Here is a 22,346-nt window from a genome sequence, read left to right as displayed (position 1 = left end):
CCACGTCTTTGTGCACAATGTGTAAATAAATATATAGGATAATTTCCCATAAGCGGTGTTGCTTTGTAAAAGCCCGTACGTCTTTTACATCTGAGGCTACTGTGGGTGTCGGCACGTCACCATCCGTGTTCCAGCACACCTGTTTCCTCACAACCTCCCCACGCAGCGCACTTCACATTCTGGGATCTCTGCCAGTCAGATAGATTTTAAAAAAATGATAGCCGGTTGTAGCTTTAATTTGCATATCTATGATTGGATGTGTAGATGAGTATCTTATCACTTGTTCTAAAAGTGGTTTGTATTATTTTTTTCTCTCTGTCACCTCTCCCTGCACTTGTGTGAGTGACCTAAATTTTCTGCCACAGACCCAGCCCTCCCAAAGGGGAAACCCCTGCCATTAATCCCAAGCTGAGCCCTCTTTGGCCCCCTGCGGAGGATGAAAGAAGAGATCTGAATCTCCTGGTGCCTCTGGACTACAGTAATGCCCAATGACTGGAGTCTCCTTTCAGGATTTCTCACTGAAGACCAAGGGTGATAATTTCCCCCCTGGGAACCTGACTTAGCCCAGGTCCCGGGTAGCTGCGGCTTTCCCGCCACGGCAGGCCCGTCCTGGGACTTTGCAGGGCACCCGCCTGCCCACCCCCGAGGAACAGAGCACCTTAGTCCTTCTGAGTTTCTGTTTTCTCCCCACATCTTGAAAAACGGTGGTGGGAACAGAACACTTCATACAAAGGAGGTCCTGAAATGCCCTTTTGTGCTGCATCCTTGCCAGGAAGCAGCTCAAGGTTCCCTGAAAGAGAAAGACTTGGACAAAAGCTGGCAGCCTACGTTTTTTCTATTCTCTCAAGACCCTGGAGGTCAGGCCTTCTTTAATTAGCCACTGGCATCCGTGCCTCATTAGTATGCAAACGCTGCATACTAATTAGTATGCAGACCCCAGCGTCTGCTCCTGCTCAGAGCTCCCTTGACCCAGCTCTGTGTACATGTTGATTTTAGAGGTGCCATTTTTTCCCTGCAGCACCCAAAAAGAGAGCTCCACAGATAGGGACTTCTCCCTGGGGACGTGACTGAGGCAGGTCATTTCCAGGGTGTTCGTCATTATCTTGACCACACCTACATTGAGGACAGAGTCAGGGTTTGCAACCAAATAGACCAGGGTTCAGATCCGCTCTCTGCCCCTTCCTGGCTGTCTCACCTTGGCAGGTGACCTCTCTGAATTAGTGTCCTCATCTCAAACATGGGTTTACAATAGTACCTACTCTGCAGGTGATGTATGATGTGCTGGCGTCTTGGGATGCAGAATAGGGGCAAAAAGGAGCTTTGGAGATCACAGAAGAGGAGTACTGGGAGGGTTTTGTTGGCCAGGCTTTTCCTTTAGGAGCTGAGACTGTTACTGAAACATCTCTCAAAATTCTGGTTCCTGTGTGCCATGCACAAATAAAGCCAAACCGAAACACCGGTGTTTAGAGATAGAGAAAATTTTATTCAATTTGGTCAATGCAAGAGGACAGGACAGCAAGATCTCTCAACTCCATCTTCCCCCTAAAGCAAAAGTTGGGAGATTTTACGCAGCCAGGGAGTAGGGGAGGGGTTGTTCCAGGGAACCGAGGGAGACGTCTGTTTCTTCAGTCTCAGAAAACACCTTGTGCGAGCAGAATTTTGGGTGTCAGCAGTTGGTTACAACTTTCTTGAAGGCATTCATTCCTTTGGCAAAACAAACTCAAAAATTCTCCTTGTGACCCTAGAGTTATTTCTCCCTGCTTGACAAAGAAACAGGACATCAGCAGCTTAAAATGAACGTTGTGAGAACGGGAGCTGAGCTGCAAGCCAGCAGTAAGCACATGCAAGCAAACGAAGCCCTAATCGGTTTGTGCCTAACTAGCTACGTTTTTCTATTCTCTCAAGCAAAGTGTACTCAAACATTTCTCCTGGAACTTGCTTTTCAAGTTCAGAACATGACTAACATACTCTCCGAATCTTAGACTCTAAACTAGGTGACAACCATTACAATTGAAACATTGAGTTAAAGCCTATACCTGTCCATCTTGACTCTATGAGCGAATACCTAAATACGTCCACTGTTAACTGCCAGTTTCAAGACCAATAACTAAAGTCTGAAAAAAATTTAATCAAATCCTAACATTTCCTTTTGGGTTGAAACTCAGTAACTTCTTATTATCCTCAAGGTGAAAAAAAAAAAAATCCTCGCCCTGGTTCCTAAAGCCCACGAGAGCCGGCCCCAGTCCTCCCTTCTCAGCCTTGGGTGCTGGGGCCGCAGAAGTATGGGTGTCAGTCAAGGTCTGTGAACACTCAGAGCTCCCTCACCCCTCCTCCAACCTTTGATCCTAGAAGCCCCCTCTATCTGGACTGTCCCCTAGTCTTCTCTCCACTCTGGCTAACTTTTGCTCAGCTGTCAGGTTTCAGCTGCAGCTTCGCTTACTCGGGATGGGGGGTGTTCCTGAACCCCTGGACCGATTATTTGCTCCTGTGATCCCTTGCAGGTTCCATCTTGTAACATGCACTGCGTGTGTAATTTTTGACTCTGTTTTCCTTGCTGAGCAGCAAGCTCCACAAGAATGCATTCCTCGAGCTGGCACTGTGACGAAACGTGGCTGGCACCTCAATGGGGCTCACTGAATACCTGGGCAAGGAAGGAAAGGGGAACAGAGGGAAGGAAAGGACAGGCTGGTGGGGGACACCTAGAGGTACTGGGGGCTCCCTGGAATCCCACCGGCATCCCCATCTGGGGAAAGGACCCTGGAGATAGAAGGCGGAGGGAGCGTCACATATACATACATGATGGCACTTTAAGGAACAAGCTTTTTGAAATTGTCTTTGAACTTTGCTGGCTACTTCACCCCTGGAAGCCTCAAAGTCATTTTCAACCCTAATTATCCCATATACTGTAGCCCCAGGCAGGCCCCAAACTTGACCTCAACCCTCCAGTTGCAAGTTAGGAAACTGAGCCCCACTGTTAAAAGTTTGTCTGGGGCCAAAGAGGAAGTCAGCCTGAAAGACTGTTCATTCCTCAGGAAACCTCCTGATGGAGCAAGAGCTGGAAGCTGAGAATACTTTGGCCTCAGTTTACCTAAATGAGCCAGGGGATAGTCCCTGCTCTACAGTTCCTTAATTCTCCGCTGTGGATTTACACCAGCTCAGGGGCTGCAAAGAGGCAGCACCCAGGCCCTCAAACGCGTTGTGCGGATCTCTGTGTTTGTTTTTTTAATAGATTTTGTACAAAAGTCTAGATTTGAGGATTCTCTGGAAAAATCAAAAGGTCTGACCATACTGGACCCACAGATTCCATCTCCACATGTGTAAGTCTGGCTGGAGCTAAGCAGTGCTGTCTCTTTTACACTGAGCACGTGTCTGCCAATTTGCCACAGTGCCCCCTGCTCTCTCTTATCTCTGACCTGGCTCACTTCACTCGTTCATGAAACCCACTGAACGCTCTAGGCATTTGAATCACAGCTCTTGAAGCATCTCTTCCCCCTTAGTCACTACTACTAGCTGTACTGGCCTTCTCTGGGTTTCTCAAAAAAGCCAAGCTCCTTCCAGCCACAGGGCCCTTGCATATGCTGTTCTCTCTGCCTGGTACACCCTTTCCTCCATAAGTCTCAGCTGCAGGGTTGCCTCTTCTGTCTGAATTGGGTTCCCCTTGACATATCTGTAGTTAGCTCTCATGTCACATATCACAACTTGTCAATCTTTTTGAGTTTGCTTTATTTGTTTTCTGTCTCCCCTATTAAAATAGAAACTCCAGGAGGGCAAGGATCTGCCTGCTGTTACTGAGTGCTGTACCTGCAGCATAAAGCCCGGAACCGATGCCTCTTAGGAACTCGATAAATATTTGTGGCATAAAGGCCTGAATGAATACGACAGAGATTCTGGCAGGCCCGCTCAATGACAAACCAGTCACCCCTGCCTTCCTGCAAGGTTGGTAAAACAATGCCTTTATTCCCCCTCCCTGTGGGATACACTCAGGCCCATGTATTCCCTTTTTCCAGAAGCCCTGGGATGAAAGGTGAGTGGAAACACTTAGGGGCATTTGCATTCAAACCTGGGTATAGTTGTCAGGCAAGTACAGATGACTAAAGTGATCAAACGGCCAATGAGATGACAAAGCTACAAAATTAGTCTTTTTCCAGATGGAGAAAAGAAGGATTGGCTTGAATGAAATCTATATAGTCCCAAAGTGGATGCAGACGGAGGGATGATGGACACCCAACCTCAACTATTAGAAGGAGAGGTCCCCCTTGAAGTTTAAGGCAAAGAAAAGCCACACTCTCCCCAACCTACTTTGCTCAGAAAGACCTTACAACGTTTTCTACCCTGAGAGGTAGGATGGGCCAAGAATGAAAAACAGAGAGGTCTTGGAAGGCTTCAGATTGCTAGGTGACAGATCTGTGTGGTCAGTGTTTGGCGGATGTTGAAAGAATAAGTGATGCCCTGAATTTCATAGAGACTTTCTCCCCCAAGTGCCCAGCAGATCCCGGGCAAAGCAAGAGTGCTGGGCCAAACGGATTCAAACAATCATTTATTTGATGCTTGTGGCTTCTGCAAGCTGTACCTGACTCATTCTGAAAAGGGTCCTGTTCCAGGCTTGGGGGTCAGCCGTTCAAAGAGGGCCTAGAGGGAGAGGATGGTGACACGAAGTGAAGTAGACATTCAGGTTTGGCATTTTGTCCCGGATGAATGAAGGTGATCCCTAAGTGGGCAAAGGGATGAGGTGGCATCAACACAAATCACCAGGATCTAGCCAAGAATCTGCTCCCCAAAATCTCAAATCCCAAGAGGAATAGCTCCTCCTCTTTGGCCACCCCACAGCTTCTCCTGGCCTCCTGCAGCAGCTCTCCTCTCTCTTCTTCAGCAAAACAAGAGAGATTAGCCAGAGGACAAATGGGACTCGTGGGTGAAAGTCAGGGGGGATGGAGAAGAGCGCTAATGAAAAGGCAACTCGTCACACCCCCAAAAACTTTACTGAAGATAAATGTTTCCCCAAAAGGGATAGGCTATCTCCAAAAGTAATGAGCTCCCTGTCACTGGGGGAGTACAAGTGAGACCCTGGAGGCCATTGTCATGGCTCCTGCAGATGGAATTCCAGCATCAAGAACTGCCAAGTTTCTTCACTTGGTGGCCGTGGATGACGTTCAGAGGGAGGGTAGTCAGACCCCCGTGACATTGTTTGTAGAATAGGTTTTGGATGAGCATCTTTTTTTCCCCTAGGGAACGTGTTGATAACTTTCTTCAACTTCTCAGAAGGGTGTCTGACTCAAAAAAGATTAAAAATCACTGAGAGGAACTGATGCGGTCACCATTTCCCAAACCTGGCTGCACATCAGGACTGTGCAAGGAGTTCAAAGAGTATGAGGCCTTCACCGCTCCAAGCCCACTGATCAGACCTGGATATTGGTGTTTCTGAAAAGCTCTCGCTGGGTGGTTCTAACGCCCTCCACCAGTGGTCAGTCTGAAGTCTCTAGAAAGTAGTAACCAAAGGCTTTGAAACTGTGAAAAGAGTCTGCACTCCTGAAGCTTTGGATTCCAAGACAGAGGTCACAGAACAGGACCCTGCGGGCTGCTCTGGCCTGTGGATGTGTTGGTTCATGAGCAGAGTGTTTAAAAATAATAAAAAACAACTCTTATGGTGTTGAAAAACTGGAATATTTCATACACACACCATCCGGATTTTTAATTTCTCTTATAAAACCAGAAGAGCTGACAAAATTTAACCCTCACTCCCAACCTCACTATTCATCTGGAACTCAGTCTGTTTGCCACAGTGCCCACCACTCCATATTACCTCCAATCAGCTTGCTTCACGCTTATGCATGAACTACCTAGCCCCTTAGGTCGCTTACATTTGAGACCCCTATGTGACGTGTTCCTGGAAATTCACCAGCTTGAGGGATTATTGCCTCTAAGGTGATTCCCAAATTGAGACAGGGGCCATCTGCTCTGGCTGAGCTGGGAACTGAGGGGCCACAGGTCCACACTTTGCCTGGACATCTGTCCACACTTACCCTGCTGACATCTAGGAGTTGTCCTGTGACTCCAGCTCTGGGGCCAAGGACTTCAAAGCCAAACAAGCTCCAAACTGAGTTGGCACCAAACCTCTTCGGCCTCGGCCTGTTTTCTTCTGCCAGGCAGAACATTCCCGCCTCTGCTGGCTTCCTATTAAAATTAACAAGCATTGCAGACAGTCATCAAAGGCAGGGTTATGCCTTTAAGATTCCAGGCAGGGCCCAGGCAATGATCACAGCCCCTCCCTCATCTTCCAACTGAACTGGAGACTATGGTTCAGCGGGGAGGGCCAGAATCAGCAGTTTGGCTGTCCTCGTCTGATTGATACTTGCACCAAGGAAAATTCCAATGCCAGTAGAGCACCTTCACAGTAATCTTCTTCAAAGTGACCCGCAAAAACTGGCCAATTATTTTTAAGAGGCACTCATAGAAGGGTATATTTTCCCCCCATTTTATTGGCAGGGAAACTGAGGTCAAATGGCTTGCTTGCCCAAGGCCACACACAGAGAGAGAGAGAGAAAACAAAATCAAAGCAGTGGCGGCATAAATCTATGTCCCTCTGAGGCTCACTCAGACCTGCATTTGGCCCAGGAATTCTAGCACACGCAGGCTTTCATGCCCAGCCGGGTTGTCATGGCCACCCCTCCTGATTCTCACGCTGGGCTTCCCAGACCAAAGCTATGCAAAAACATTATGTCAGTGACCCCACAGGCGCTGAGGGGGGCAACAAGCTCTGCCATACACCCCTCTACAACACAGGAAATGACAACAGTGGATAATTACTCTCCTTCTATACAACCCTCAAAATGTTGTCTTTTCTCCCTAATATTACTTGGGGATGATCCAATTATTTGCAGAGGACTGTGTATTTTAACTATGGTTCAGAGTTGTTAGTGAAATTCCTGGCAGGTGGGAAAGGGCCCTGTGGTTTGAGCCTCAGTCTACTTGAAGGACCTGTTCAAACAGAAGTCCTCAGAACCCCAGGATTTGGACCTGAAGGAAACGGAGACCTGGCAAGCCCACGGTTGGGAGAGCACATGTGGGGGCTGCAGGGCCCGCGCTGCTTCATTCACTCCCATATCTTTGGAGGAAAAGCATGGCCAAAAAAAAAAGCCTGTAGACAATGAACAATTAGTGAAGTTTCTCGAAAAAGTGGCTTTGATCCCAATATTTTCGGGACATTGGCTGAGGGGGTTACCCCTCTAGAAATCTTAGACACAGGCAATTCTAAACAACAGTTTTTACCAGCACCCGGAACAGAACTGGGAGAGGCCTGAATGGTCTTCTAGCTATGGACACCTCCTTGTTGTTTGGGGGAAACTGAGGCCTGGGGCAGGGAAGTGAACTTGTGAGCAAGTGATGCCACAGGGAGAATTTAGAAGACTCAGTTGCCCTGAGTCCCAACCTGGTCTTCTTGTACTAAGAGAGAGAAAAGAAGATACGAGAAAAAGTGAGATGTGGGAAGGTAAAGAGGAAATGAGAGTAAAGGAGGAGAGAGGAAGAAGAAGGACAGACGGAGAAGGGATGGGGTGTGAGAGAAGAGGCCCATACATGAGGCACCCTAGTTTTCACCATCTTAGCACACGGTTCTGTGATGCTCGCCACTGGTTTCTTCTCTGGGGGTCTCAGCAAACCTTCCTCTTTGCACCCTGGGTGAGGCATGTGGCACTGGGCGGGGCCCTCAGCAGTTGCTTAATCTGCGAATGGCCACACTCTATCATCACCTAGGAGGTTTCAAAGGCCCTGAGAGGGTTTCTTCCTCCATTCCTCACCTCACCCAGCTGACCACACTGCAGGGCATGACAGGCAGGCACTTCCCCTCTCGGCCTCAGGCTCCCCATCTGTAATTGGTGTTGGGACGGAGAGAACTGTTTGGACCGCATTATTGCCTTATCGCTCTGGCATTTTAGAATTATGTTCATTCCAGGAGTTCTTCTGCTTCCCTCTGTCTTCAGGTCTTCCTGAGAAGCATTACAGAGCCACGTGAGCACTCCTGGCTGTGAATCCATTCCAGCCAGAAGGAAGGGTTTCTAAATAAAGGGGATACAGTGCAGGAACCTAGGACGATCTTGGCCGACATGACCATTCCCCAGTGCCCTCAGTGCTGGCTTGTGGGGGTCCTAAAGGCTAAGTTTGCAGCTCTGACTGCCCCCTCCACTCCCCACCCCCTGGAGTGTTCTCCTGGGAATAGACCAGGAGGTTCCTCTCCATCCCCCAAAGCCACTTGGAGCTTCCTGTGCGAACTTAGTAAGAACCAGGAATGTGGGAAGGCAGAGACATGCTGCCTGTCCGAGAAAGTAATGTAAATTGATCCCAAAAGGGGGTTGGTGAGTGCTCTCTCCCGCCAGGCAGTCATGGAATGCAGCGGGTTGGGGAGAATACTGGACCACGTAGAGGACAGCAGAGTGGCCCCAAATCAGCAACCAAGGAAATGCCACTTCGTATCTGTCAGGCTGGCAAAAATGAAGTCTGACAAGACCAAGTGCTCACAAGGGCCAAGGAGAACTGGGCACTGCCATGGGTCACGGGCGTGTAAACCCCTGTGGGGCAATCTGGGAATGCCTAGTAAGGTAGAGTACGCTTCCTTTCCATCAAGCCCACTCCCAGCTATACCCCCTAGAGAGACTCAGGCACGTTTCCCAGAAGGAAACGTGTCGTGGATAGTCATGGCGGCAGTGTTCATAATCACGAAAAAGTGGAAATATCTAAATGCCCATCAACAGGATAAATTGTGAAATAGTTATGTAATAGAATACAATAAATCAATTAAAATCGTAAATTTCAAAATGCCGAGCAAAACAAACAAAAAAAAAATTGTAAAAAGCTACAGAGAGAACGATGCCATTTTATATAAGGTTTATAAACCTGTAAAACAAAGGTATGTAATTTTTATAGATACATATATACATTTGTAGTAAAAGTAGGAAAACAGGTGTGGGCATCGTAACACCTACTTCGTGAAACTGGTTCCTGGGCTTGTGGGGGGGAGAATGAGAGATGGGGAGTTTGCACAGGTAGTTTCCACTCCCTTGATTGTTTGGTTCCTTTAAAAAAGTTTAAGGGAACTTTTTGTTCCTTTACAAAAGTGAGATGGCTAGGACTTAACATTAATATTTGAGAATGCTGGAAAGTTCCATATTTGATTTTCTATTCTTATTTGTTTTTAAAATCACTCAGAATTAAAAACACAAACAAACACAATAATTTAAAGAAAAGAAAACAAGGCTGAGCATCGGGCCAGAATTCTGACTGGGATTCCAGGAGCAGACCGCACGTCCCCACTGTCCCCTTCGGCAAATGCACTAACTTCGAAGGCAGGGCGTATAGTCAGGGGTTTTCTAACTGGTTCTAGAAGCTGCACCCCCCCATACACACACATACACTCCCCAGATACAACCATTATGTGAAAAGGGGGAGGGGGTGGGATGCACAAGACAAAACAGACTTTAAAAAGAGGAGCTGCTTCATTTAAATAGGGCAAGTGAGGGAGGGGTGAGACCTAGCAACCCATCTGCAGCAGCCCCTGCAAACACCTCCAGGAATCCCCGAGGCTCTGAAAACCCCTGGTCCAGCCCAGCATTCTATGAAGAACCCAGAAGTTACCTAGACGAGGGTGAGGCAAGTGAGGCACCAAGGGCACAAAATTGAGGGAGGTGCTCGCTCTCAGGGTCATTCAAGTGCCGCCCTGCACTTGTGTGACCTCACAGAAACCTGCTTGCATTCTCCTTGTCTGATAGCTATGGACATGTGTATCGTCCCCACTGGAAAGCAAACTCCTGAGGACCAGGCCCTGGGTCTGGTTCACTTACCCCATTCAGAGGGCTGATCTGAAGCCTAATACATAGTCAGCCCTGAATACGTTTGCTGAATGATTGATGAAAGGAAGAAGGATGGAGGGAGGAAGGGAAGGAAGGAAGGAAGAAACCTGAGCCTCCTTCCCCCTCTCAAAGCTCTAGTCTGGGCTGCCAGTCAACCTGGACCAGCTGCTTTGCTGCTGGAGGCAGGAAGTGTGGGTAATTGTCGGCTTTGCCCTTCCGCATGCTTCCTCTGGCCCGTGTGCAAAGTGGAGGGTTTCACTTGACCAGTGGGTACTGAATTGCAGCTGGGGAGCTGGAGTCCCATGTAATTAACCAGCAGCTGCAAGCCCTGCAAATTCTGTGAAGCCTGCTGACTGCACAGGCGACTAGGCCGAGCAAAATGGCTCCTAATTAGCCTTGGCCTGATTCTCACAATCCACAACCCTGGGACCCACCTCCTGGGTCCCAGTTTACACACCAACTGTGGGGTTTTTACCAGGGCTCCAGGAGTAGAATTTTTGTATTTTTATAATAAAGAAAACCTGGAAATAACCCCAGAGCAAGGGCAGACACCAGGAGGACACTTAGGAAACGAGTACTGAATCTTCACAGGAGGTGATCGTGGCTCAAACCAGGGGGCAGTGGTGGGAGGGTCTGGCTGGAGTGGATGGGAGCAGGTGCTCCGCTGGGGAAACGTCAAGTTTGAGGTGCTGTTTGACATCCCCGTGGAATGTGCAGCAGAAGCTGGCAATGTGGGTCTGGAGTTCAAAAGAGAGGCCCAGGCGGAAGATGTAAACTGGGAGTCCCCAGCGCATAGATTTCCTGTAAAGCCATACACCTGTTAATTTTTTATTTCCTGTAAACAAAAGAAGCAAATATGATAGGGTTGACATCTGTTCATTCTGGGTGGTAGATCCACTGTGATATTTGTCATACTATTCTTTGTACTTTCTAGTATGTTTGAACTTTTTAGTAAGAAAATTAATAAACAGTCTGTAAGACCACAAGCTCCAAACCACTGGACGGTTCTGTCGCGAGTACCTTAGACCTGACTCATGGGTGCTGGCAATGAGCTGAGGAGCCCGGTCCAAATCCCCCTGTCACCAGCCTAAGCTCAGTGACCAGGGGTTGACCCTGTTTCCCCATTCGGACAACAAGAAGCTGGCCCGTGACTTCTCAGGTTCTTCCAGTGCTGACCATCCAGGGCCCAAGCTGGTGCCCCTGCTCGGATTTTGTCCCCCCACCTCCCCATGCCTAGTCCTCCAGATGAGGCCAGAAATACCCCATAAGAGGGCTCTGTAGGTGGAAAGACAACTTTAACTCTAGACAGATGGAAGCTGCAGCAAGGGGAGCCAGAAAGGACAGGGCCCTGTGGTCCCCCGAACCTAGGGCCTAAAAAGAATTAGGTTGAGCTTAAAAGCAGGGAACCCAGAGACAAAAACTCTTTACAATATTTACTGCCGATGAACGCATGGACCCCAGGACTGGTCGAAGAAGAGTCTATGAGCCTGAAACATACAAATGGCTGGGTGGCTGAACCAACCTGCCAAGTTGTGATAGGCACAGGTAATAATAATGTTAATAGTAATACTAATCGCCAGATTCTAAACTAAGGGCTTAATATGCATCCTCTCACTTAACCCTCACAACGTAGTGCCATGGGGTTGTCATTTTTGTCAGCCTGACTTTGCAGATGAGTAAACTGAGGCTCAGAGATCTAACACCTTGCCCCAAATCACACAGCAAAGAAGGAACAGAGCCTGCATTAGAACCCAGGCAGCGTGACTCCAGATCTCAGGCTCTTGACGGTTCTTGGTGATTGACAAGGTCCTCCAAATCTCTTCAACAAGAGCCACAGAAGACAGCGTCGATGTAACTGTTAATTGAACCACTACTTATTCACCACCAGCCCATAAATATTTATTGAGCACCTACTATGTGGCAGCATGCCATGGGGATACTAAGGTTAATAAGCACAGTCTCTGTTCTTGAGAATCATGTGTTCCAGAGAAAGAGGTCAGTTTATAAACCAGCATAATAAAACCAATGGCTTCAGACTGCTCCTGAGGAGACACATATGTCCAGAAAGTCCCAAGGGAAAAAACCAGAAAGGACGGTGATCCCAAGAGCAAAGCATGGACCAGAGCGTGGCATCATAGCCCGGGCTGTTCCTCTGCCGTCATCATGTGGCTGAACCTCCATTCCTAGGCCATGAGTCCCAGAAACTTCTTTCTGGCAGAAACTGCTGGGTGCAGGAACAGCACATGTTTAGCTTTTATGGAAAGGGGAGAAGAAGAAAACCCTGTCATTTTGTGTTTTGTGAGAGGTGGAGCATTAGCTGCTGCTTTGGATCAACCTGTTTCATTGTTCTGGGAAAACCACTTGGTATGACTTATGCATAAAGTAGAGACCATAAGTGGAGAAAGAGCTATTTAGGGCTCAGTGGCTCAAAAGAGCTACAACTGCTGTGTGATCATAGAAGAGGCGTCGCAGGCAGGACTGCTTCTTTGCAGAAGAGCTCTTAACTCAGGACCCTGGCAGGGGCGGGGCCACCAATGGGATTCAGGAGAGCTATAAAATCCTTGCACTTGTGGGAAAGTGTTGTGTATCTGTGCATTTTTTTTCCCCTGGGAAAGAGGGTTCAGAGCTTTCATTAGATTTTTCAAAGGGCTCCTTGAATCCCCTGAGAAGACTAAGGATCGTGTCTCTAAAGAAACGTTGATTTCCAAAGTGTGGATTTGAGCTATGCCCGCCAGCCACTGCATGTTCCTGGGCGGGCGTGTGTGTTCTTGCTTTCCCGCTGCCAGGAAAGAGATCAGGAGCTGAGGCCTAGAAGATGGCCAAAAGGGCAACAGGGCCCTACATATGCGGGCAAGGACTGGACGGCCCGCGGCACAGCTCAACATGCACTCGCCTGCCTGATGCTATGCATGGTCATTTCAACACGCACAGCCCAGAAATTGGGAAATATTTTCATGGCTGGGCATTGGATGTTGTTATTATTCAGTTGGAGCATTAAGCAACATCACAGCATCAGCCGTCCAAGGAAGAAACAATTCCTAGACAGGCATTGAGGAAGGCAGTTCATAGGGAATGAGTTCTCAAGTAGAGAGGAGTGAGAAGAGGTGGCTTAGATAAGGGTAAAGGAAAATCCCTGTATCTAGGCTCATTCAATTGGGCCAGATCTTCTAAGGCATTACTATCTGTGAGAGGGCACACCCACGTGTAGGAGGAAGCTGACCCTGCCAAGAGACGGGCTGGGAATACAGGCCTGGGAGATGGCTCCAGCCTCTGGACTCTGAGAACAGCTCCGTCCAGTTGTGGGTTTCCTGAGCTGAGATGTCCTCCTGACCTTCTGACCCATCAGCTCTACTTTCACTCACCCTTGGCTCCCAGTACTCAGCACAGTGCTGGCTTTTGGAAGCTGTTGAATGAACCACTATGCCTGGGTCCCCTAGTCGGCTGTGAACGGCTTTCTGGCAGGGACCATTTTGGGATCACTACAATATTGCCCCTACCTAGTCCTCCCCAGTGTTCTGCCCTGAATCCCTTTCTCCTCACTAGAAGTTCTCAGCTCAAACCCATGGTTCCATGGGTCAGCCTGAGGCCCCAGTGGCCCTGATGGATGAGTTGGACCCCACTAACCTGCACGCGGGGAGGAACGATCTCCACTGCTTATGGCCAGGCCACACTTTTTTGCCTTTCTGAATGGTGACAGCAGTTTTCAACAGAGGTCCTCAGTGCCCACATGCAGGAGATGTATGCATGTGTCCATTCATCCTTCATTCACTCATTCATTTGTTCACTTATGTGCTCACTCACTCTCATTTACGTCTTCAGTCATTCAGCTATTCATCTCGTTGATCGATTCATTCATTCATTCAGTCATTCAGTCAACATCCACTAAATGTTGTACAGAACATGGTGTGGATCTAGAGATGCTTCAGATGCAGGTCTTTCTCCTGAGAGCTGCCAGATTGGGGCGAGGACCATAAGAGCCATAAGCACAAATAATTACACAGAGCAGAATAGAAATGTCACGAGTAATGTACAGACACATCACTGAGGGGCCACAGAGGGAGAGAGTTCTTCCAGCCGAGAGAGGACGCGATCAGCGGCAGATTCCTGGAGGAAGTGTAATCAGTGGCCACTCCAGAGTTTCTGTGGAGAGTGAGTGAGGATGGCAGCTTGCCGGAGAAGCCTGATGCTGTATCATCTGGAGGGCTCTTTACATAAGACTTAAAAGTAGTCAGCTGCCTCTCTCAAAGAATGGGGTTATGGTGGAGCTAGGGGGCTGCTGAAATCGCCCCCAAGTTCCCTCTTGCTTCCACCAACCAAGAAATGGCCTTTGAGTTCATGTGTTGGTAAACGGGGAGGATTTATTTGGGCTCAAGGTGATAGGGAGAGTATGAACACCCAACAGGAGCAAAGGGCTGGAGGTGAGAAAGTTCAAGGCCAGAACAGGGACCTGCGGTTTTACTGGAGCAGGTAGATGGGAGTAGTGGGCAATGAGCTTGGAAAGGTAAGTTGAGCTTGAAATGCAAGGTTAAGATGTTTGGGCTTTATTCAACAGATGCGGGGAGCCACTGAAGGTTTTGAGCAAGAGAGTAACGGCCAATACTGTTTTTAGTGATATATCTCTGCGGCAGTGTAGAGAATGAACTGGGGGAAACAGGAGGCTGTCCCAGGCCCCTCCTAATGTTTAGGGGGCAAAACTAGAGTACAAATGGGGTCCACACAGCACCTGGCTAAAATATTTAAAAGTTATAAATCAAATTAACAAATTTAATACGTTCTCTCCTCCTACCTTGACAGAGAACTTCACAGCAACTGGAGGGCCAGGTTCAAATGTGTGATTCTCAGATCCTGACGTTGGAACACGGAGGTGCCGGAAGCTCTGCCCAGTGGCCCCAACCCCCAATCCGTGACCCTTCTCTTCCCATCCCTAGCTCCTTCCCTCACTTGAGAAGCCTCACACACAAACCTGTGGGCACCCAGCCCACATATCCAAACTCCATTCGCACCCCAGCGAACAGCCACCCTGGCCACCCCATCAGGTCTAAAGGGACACATGTATTGGCTAAACATCTGCCCTTGGGAGCCTGGGAAGGAAGATTAAGCAAACCCTTGGAAGCAAGTGGGCTTGGATGACAGAACATTCCTGAATCCTGGGTGCTCCATGTGTCATCTAAAGGAGAGGTTGCAGGCTCTAGGTGGGCACATGCCCCTGACTTTTGGCCTTCTTGCTCTCGGGGGCTGGGAGTCACATCCAGGACACGGCCTGAGTGGGGCATGCTAAAGCCCAGAACCTAGGATCAGGCCCCTTCCTGCCCGAGGTAAGAGCTTTTACAGTCATCCAGGGGAGGCAGAATGAGGCCTGAGCCAGGGTGGGAGCAGCCCCTGTGAAGGAGGGAACAGAAATGGCAGATAATAGAATGCACAGGACGGGGAGAGCAGATAAGGAATGGAGCTGCCGGTGTGTGCACTGCAAGTGCCCATGAGCCTGAACCTGGCTTCCTCACACCTTAGCATGTGGGCAGTGGGTAGGTGCAGCCTTGTAATGAAAACCACCGGAATGACTACCACTCTCACTGCCCTCTGCCCTCTGCAACCCCAGCCCATGGTGTCTGGCTGGGCTGCGTGCAAGGCGTCTAGCCCCAGGGAGAGGTAGGGTGAGCCGACACCTACACCTACATGGCTATAAATACGCAGCCTCTGGTGGCTGCTCACTCAGCCTCCCTTCTGCAGTTGTGACAGCATTGGAGCCTCTTGGACACCTGGACCATGGACCCTAGGGAGTGCCCCTGCATGTCTGGTAAGGAAGGATGCCCACCCTTGGGCTTTGGGACCTTGCACCGGCTTCCTACAGGGAGCCTGCTGGTCTCTGATTCATGCCTCTCTTCCTGCAGCTAGGAGCCACCAATGGTGTTTGTCTCAGACTGGAGACCTCTGGGGTAGCTCCCGCTCTCCCACTGGTTGGCTACCAGCCAGATTTGCTGGAACTGATAGCCTGGCTCCTGAACAACAATGGGAGGGCCAAACAGCAGGCCCCTCGGGGCAGCCACCAGAGCAGGGAAAGACCTCCAGGCCAGAACCTGGCAACCTGGTTCGGGTCCATTGCTGCCATCACTTCTGACACTTAGTATGTACAGGCCTCAGTTTCCTCATTTGAAGACTAAGTTACTAATCCCTGCTGCCAGGGTTGCTGTGAAAGTGGTAGAATCATAAAGTACTTGCAGATGTTGGGGGAGTTATTTGAAGCGTGTGTGGACTCACGAGTCTCTGAAACCACTTAATTCCACAGAAGCATGTTGGTCAGGAGGACAGGGACCAGGGTTCAGGGTCATCCTGGATTTTACGGCCTTGAGACCTGGTATGAAGTCGTCCCACAAGCCTCCCCGGTCCTTAACAGGACATGTCTGTACCAAAAACTTGCCAAAGAGACAGAAGCTTCCAGCATCTTGAAATGCAAAACAATAGGTGGGATGATTTTTTTTTTTTTTTAAGTGTAGCTGGTTTTTATGATATGGAAACAAGTAGGGGCCGTGGCTCTCACTTTGGGCTTGTTTATATCCTTTGCTCTTCCTCCTGCCAATTCAGCGTTTCCATCTTGCCTGGTACCTGAAAAGGGTGAGGAGGGTACAAAAGGCTTTGACGGTCCCTGGGGGACCTTTGGCTCGGTGGAGTTGGCCTGATCTAGCGGTTCTCAAACCTGATTGTACATCAGAATCATCTGGGTTGCTTTTGAAAGATACTGACTCCCTTTTTCCACACAGATCTATGAATCAGAATATCTCAAAGGTTGGTCCCAGGAATCGATGTTTTAACGAGGATCCTGGGGGATGCTGAGGCAGCCACCCCAGTTTCCGGGTGTGGACGGGACTGGGGACCACTGGATGGTCCTCGCCACTTGGGGTGATGCTCAGCAGCGTCTTCACACTCTTGTCCAGCCACTGCCCGGGGACAGCCCAGAGACTGGCTCTGTGAAGGTCTGCAGTGCACCTTGTGTTTCCCACTCCTACTCGGTCCTCACGTGTGTGGCTCTGTCCTCTCTTCTAGGGGGAATCTGCATCTGTGGAGACGACTGCAAATGCACCACTTGTAACTGTAAAACATGTCGGAAAAGTGAGTATGGTGGCCGGGGCACCGCGGGATAGGAGCTGGGAAAGTCTGTTCCCTCCCTCCTCCACCCTCCAGCCATGGGGGGATGGAGGGGATCTGGGTCACTTTTACCCCTTTGGGAGTGATCTGAAGTGAAAGCCGGGCTTCCTAGGGCTGCTGCCCACCTGGCGATGAGGGCACCACCGAGTTTCAGGTGTTTGGAGTAGGAATAGGACTGAGGGAAGGTTCCAGCCTGCCCAGTGGGGAAGGGGAGAGAGCAGTGGCCTGGAGTCATGAGCCCTGGGTTTTGGTTCTGCCACTGTCCAACTAGGCAAACCCTTCCCCTCTCCGGGCCTCTGATGAACTCAGCATGACCTCTGGGGTCCCTTCCAGCTCTAACATCCCACAATTTCCTGTCCCAGGTTTGTTGGGACTATGGGTTGAAACCTGTGGCAGGCTCTTCTTTTCCTCCTTTCTCTAAGTGTTGGGAGGGGAAGTGGTAAGAGGGCAGTATTGACCCAGAGCTGATCTGTCCATCTCCTGACCCTTTCAGCCTGCTGCTCCTGCTGCCCCCCGGGCTGTGCCAAGTGTGCCCAGGGCTGCATCTGCAAAGGGGGCTCAAACGAGTGCAGCTGCTGCCACTGAAATGCATTCATTGTGCTGGGGGTGAGGCCTGGGGAGCGTGTGTACAGTGCATTACTTGAGAAGTTGGAATGATTGTGCTTTTTATATATTTGCCCAAATGAGGTGTTCGTGACATTCATGTAAAGTGCTTGGAGCAATAAAGTTTTCACTCGGGGTTGTCTGGTGGTCAGAGCACTGTTTTACCCTAACCCAGAAGGACCAAGAAGGGCTGACTCCGTGCAGATTCGGTCATTGCCAGCCTGCATCCTCTCACCACGTGCCTGCTGATTGTTCTTTCTCCTACTGCCTGAGCTTTCCTCATGCAGACACAGGGTAGACTGGAAGGACTGGAAAGTCAAGGCCATGGGGAACAGCCCTTAACCAATGACAAACAGGAGTTACTGGATAAAGACCCCCCGCATCTTTACCTTACGTTGGGACAAATCCAAGGCATGTTCCACGCCATCCCCCAGAAGTCCCCAGCCTCACTGAGCCCCAATAACCCACTGCGGTGACCTGTTCACTAACATGCCCCATATTGGCTTCCTTCCTTCCCTGCCTCACTTCTCCATTCTCCTACCAGTGCTTCCAGGGGCCTCCACCCATAGAATCTATTTGTACAGGGTCTGCTTCCGGGTATCCCCGACTTCGCCAGGCTCTCCTGGCAGCGTGTTGGCCCAGAATGCCTCGCTGTGTTCATGGTGCTATTTAAGGGATTTTAGCATTGAATCAGCCAGGAACAGATAAGAGGTCTATGCTGATCTGAAGAAAATTCTCAAGACCAAGACGCCCAGGGCATTAGCTGCCCTGGTTTGGTTATTTAGGTCAAACTTCAGGATGGGTGAGTGGGTAGACATGGACCAGAAGAATTCGGTGCTGTTCACTGAAGTTCCTGCATTTCCCAGAAGTCAATGTCAAGAGAAAGCGAGGTCTTTGTTGTTTCCCCAGGTGGCTGACAGCACGCCAGCACAAATGCAGTGAAGTTTTATAATAAATGCTGCCACTGTGGGACACTGATGATGCTCCAGCCACGGTCTGAGCATTTTACACACATGCTCTCACCGAAGCCCTACAGCAGCCCTGCAGAGGGTGGGTCGTCTGGGGGAATGCTTGATTCTTAAGAAGTTATTTTAAATAGATCCACCTGCCCAATGTGCAAAATACAAAAGATACAAAGGGTAGAAGTCTCCTCACTTCGATGCCCAGTTCCTCCTCCCCAAGACAACTACTGTAATGACTACTGGTGGAACCTTCCAGGGATAGCCCACGCCTGTACAAGCATGTATGACACAGTCACACACACACACACACACACCAGTGGACTATATGCCCCAGGAAACTTAGCAAGCGTTTTCCCTTATATAATAAACTCTTTGCCAAGTCCTTTAATTCCACTTAAGACAGCAGAAAAAGTAGAAGGAAAAATTTTAAAGATTAAACCACCAAAAAATAAAGTGACAAAATAAGGGCCTGCGCACACAGTAGGTGCTCCACAAAGAGGGATTAGTAGGGCTGCAGCCTTTCTTAGGCTTCTGCTTATTAACCTCTGAGAAGGCCTCCACCAAGTCACTTTGTGACTGCATAGCTCTCAGGCCCCTTGGGAAGGATGTGCTGAGGGCGATAACTTCCAGCAGGCAGAGCCGTCCTGTTATATCCCTCACTTCACAGGTGAGGAAGCTGAGGCTTGGGGAGAGTCAACCGCTTGCTCCATGTCACGGGGCTAGTGACGGGCAGAGCTAGGACCCGAACTAGGGGCTGCTTGACTTAGAGGCCGTGCTCCTGCCTGGGCCTATGCATGGGGCAGAGAGAAGCTGCAGGTAGTATTAACCCAAGCCCAGGCCTAACGGGTCCCTGCCCTGGGCCTTGGGCTTTAGAGCCTCCATATCCTAACAAAAAAAAACACACAAATTGATTAAAGACTACGTGGGGGACTCTGTCACTCAAGATCTGGTATTCGTTTGGCACTGTGATGTCGATTAACCCTAAACAGCTGCTCTTGTTAACCAACACTGTTCCCCAGGGAAACACTTCTCCAGCTCTTGGCCTGTTTCCTCAAAACAAAGAATGGGCCGAGGCCTTCACAGCCACCTCCCCAAAGAAGATACACAGATGGAAAATAAGCACATGGAAAGATGCTCCATGTCGTAGGTCTTAATCTTTGCAAAAACCTTGCGGGACAGGGGTTAGTGTCTCCTCCACTCTACAGGCAAGGAAACTGAGACTCTAAAGACACAAACTCAGGCAGGACTAGCTGAGAGAGAAGCTTGAAGACCCTGAGGGAAGATGAGTTTGGGGGAAAGCTGAAGTGGAAAGTGAGTAGACTGGTTACAAGTGACTCTGAAGGGGTAAAACGTAAGCAGTGCAAGGAAACAGATTTTAGGTAGAAAAAGAAGAGTGATCTCACGGCCGAGCTGCCTGGAACCGGAAAGTGCTGCGTCAGGAGACTGACACATCATGAATTGTGTTCCTGTGTTGCCTAAGAGACAACGGAGATTTCCAAAGGCTGTTACGGACTGTGCACCTGCTCAGGCCATACTGCCAAGTTGGATGGAGACCACAAGAGCGGGCCAGGAATGGGAAAGGAATGGAGGCCAAATAACCCTACTGGGCATGAAGTTCCTCGTGTGGACTGCAGGGGGCGCTCCAGGCCCAGGGGCAGCTGCAGCAGGAGTACTTTGAGCCCTTGGGTATTGCACAAGGGTTGGTTGAGGGGGCTGTTCCGGTCTCTGGCTGGGTTTGGGATCCAAAGATCCTTCTCGAATGGGTCCTAGGTCTAGAACCCTCCAACACCACTGCTGGGAGGATAAATCAGGACAAGCTGTCCAGGGACTCATTAAGGCATAGGTGTAAAAGGCCTTAACAATGTGTAAACAATCCAGAACCACAGGGCATAAGGCTCTTAAAACAACTAGGCAACATACATCAATGAACCATAAAAATGTTCTTCCCATTTGACCCAGTAGTTTCAGGAAATCTATTTAAGGAACTCACCACAAATTTGGGGGAGGGGGGGACAGAAGCCTCATTCATTCACAAAAAGGTTCATTGCAGTACTATCTATTTACAATTGTGAAAAACTGGAAACAATGTCAAGTCTAAGTTTGTGAAACTGTTCAAGTATGCTATGGCCCTTGCACACAATAGGGTACACAGCCATTAAAAATGCAACAACACAGGAATGATTATGGTAAAATCTTAAACAAATAAGAAGCTACAAATTAGTTTTTTAAAAAGGAACTACAAATTCGTTTTAAAAAGAAGCCAAAATATGAAAATGAAATATACTAAAATGTTAACAGTGATTGTGTTCAAATCATAGGTATATTTCCTTCTTTCTATTTTTCTGAATTTTCCAAAATTCACTGAAGTAGCATTTTTAAAAATAAGTATATATTGTTTGAAAAGGAAAAAAAATGTGTACTTTGAGCCAGAAATTCTACTTTAAAGAAGGTATTCTAAGAACAAAATCATGACTGTTACACACACACACACGTACACACACACACGTTACCCAAATGTTTGTCACAACATGGATTATAATAGTGAAGATTTGGTAACAACAAAAATGTCTCAAAGTAGGGGAATTGGCTAAATAAATTGTGGAATGAATCTACCAAAATAAAATTGTAGAAGTGAAACTTATTTCCTGGCCAGATGTTTAGAATCTACTGAAAAATACAGAAAAGAAAGCCATTCATAAATCAGTGTGTGCGGAGTGACTTGAGAGGCATTCATTCATTCAATAAATGTGTTGCATGTCTCCTGTGTACAGAATACTCTTTTAAGTCCTTCGATGTGTCAGTAAACAAAAGCAATAATTCCTTATAGGCTCATGGTGCTTAAATTCCAGCAGGAAAGACAGCACATAAGCTTTACAAATAAGTAAATTATTTAGTTTGTCAGAAGGTGTTAAATGCTATGAAAAAAAGAGAGAAAGAGCAAGGTTGGGGGGGGCTGGGGATTTGAGATCTGTGTTGCAATTTTAAACAGGTGATCGTGGTGGGCTTCATAAGGACAGTAAGATTTTAGCAAAGACTTAGAAGCAAAGAAAGAAGGGAGTGAGCTGTGTGGATATCTGGGGGAGTATCACAGGCGAGGAAACGGAGACAAAATAGTTTTAGGTTGTGAGAATTAACGAGGGGTCAGAGGGGAATAAAGGTGGGGGTAAAGGGGACCCTCTGAAGCAATACACCTGTATGAAACGTTCAGGGATCATAGAAGCTGAGAACTGAAGGATGAAGGGCCCAGCCCTGCGAAGAATCGGGGGAAGGTATTTTAGAAGGATGTTGTGGTGTTCAGACCCCTCAAAATCCTGGCCACCTTTGGGTGTGGGAGGCCTATTAGTCAGGGTTCTCCGGAATAACAGGATAGATAGATGATAGATAGATAGATAGATAGATAGATAGATAGATAGATAGATAGAGATATTAGATGTACATATATACATATATAATGATATGAGATATACATTCTATATAAATAAGAATATATTTATGATAGGAATTGGCTCACAGGATTATGGAGGCTGAGAAGTCCCACAATCTGCCATGTGCAAGCTGGAGAACCAGGAAAGCTGGTGGTGTGCTTCAGTCTGAGTTCTGAAACCTGAGAACCAGAGCACCCATGTCTCTAGCAGGAGAAGGTAGATGTTTCAGCTCAGGCAGAGAGTATTTCGCCCTTCCTCTGCCTTTTGTTCTATTCAGGCCCTCAACAAATTGGTTGATTCCCACCCACATTGGTAAACGCAATCTTGAAGCAGTCTAGCAATTCAAATGCCAATCTCTTCTGGAAATACGCTCACAG

General features: G+C 48.5%; 1 protein-coding gene and 1 long non-coding RNA gene across 3 annotated transcripts; one reads left to right on the top strand and one right to left on the bottom strand.

Moving 5' to 3' along the window:
- Positions 1–2,532: 2,532 nt before the first annotated feature.
- On the bottom strand, positions 2,533–22,342 carry LOC141567510 (uncharacterized). Its single transcript, XR_012490176.1, has 3 exons — positions 22,056–22,342; positions 6,021–6,171; positions 2,533–2,641 (listed from the first exon to the last, which is right to left on the bottom strand). It is a non-coding gene; the product is annotated as an uncharacterized LOC141567510 (long non-coding RNA).
- LOC109459483 (metallothionein-4) lies at positions 3,831–17,729 on the top strand. 2 transcript variants are annotated; one of them, XM_019753983.2, is made up of 5 exons: positions 3,831–3,936; positions 14,634–15,154; positions 15,567–15,633; positions 16,878–16,943; positions 17,473–17,729. In XM_019753983.2, the coding sequence occupies exons 3-5, from the start codon at positions 15,603–15,605 to the stop codon at positions 17,562–17,564; spliced, it is 189 nt and encodes a 62-aa protein (XP_019609542.1). In that variant the 5' UTR covers positions 3,831–3,936; positions 14,634–15,154; positions 15,567–15,602; the 3' UTR covers positions 17,565–17,729. The 2 variants fall into 2 exon arrangements, with proteins under 2 accessions (XP_019609542.1, XP_074170966.1); XM_074314865.1 differs by having other exon boundaries at positions 14,634–15,633.
- Positions 22,343–22,346: the final 4 nt, after the last annotated feature.

This window comes from Rhinolophus sinicus, linkage group LG11, assembly GCF_036562045.2.
Source record: "Rhinolophus sinicus isolate RSC01 linkage group LG11, ASM3656204v1, whole genome shotgun sequence".
In the NCBI taxonomy this organism is placed as follows: Eukaryota; Metazoa; Chordata; class Mammalia; order Chiroptera; family Rhinolophidae; genus Rhinolophus; species Rhinolophus sinicus.
This window is presented reverse-complemented; position numbering and strand designations above follow the sequence as displayed.

What these genes read in the sequence shown, in the direction of transcription:
- LOC109459483 (XM_019753983.2), top strand. Translation starts at nt 15,603, where the DNA reads ATGGACCCTAGGGAGTGCCCCTGCATGTCTG. An exon ending in GGAGTGCCCCTGCATGTCTG is followed by an intron (nt 15,634 to 16,877) that starts GTAAGGAAGGAT and finishes CCTCTCTTCTAG; the next exon opens with GGGGAATCTGCATCTGTGGA. An exon ending in CTGTAAAACATGTCGGAAAA is followed by an intron (nt 16,944 to 17,472) that starts GTGAGTATGGTG and finishes TGACCCTTTCAG; the next exon opens with CCTGCTGCTCCTGCTGCCCC.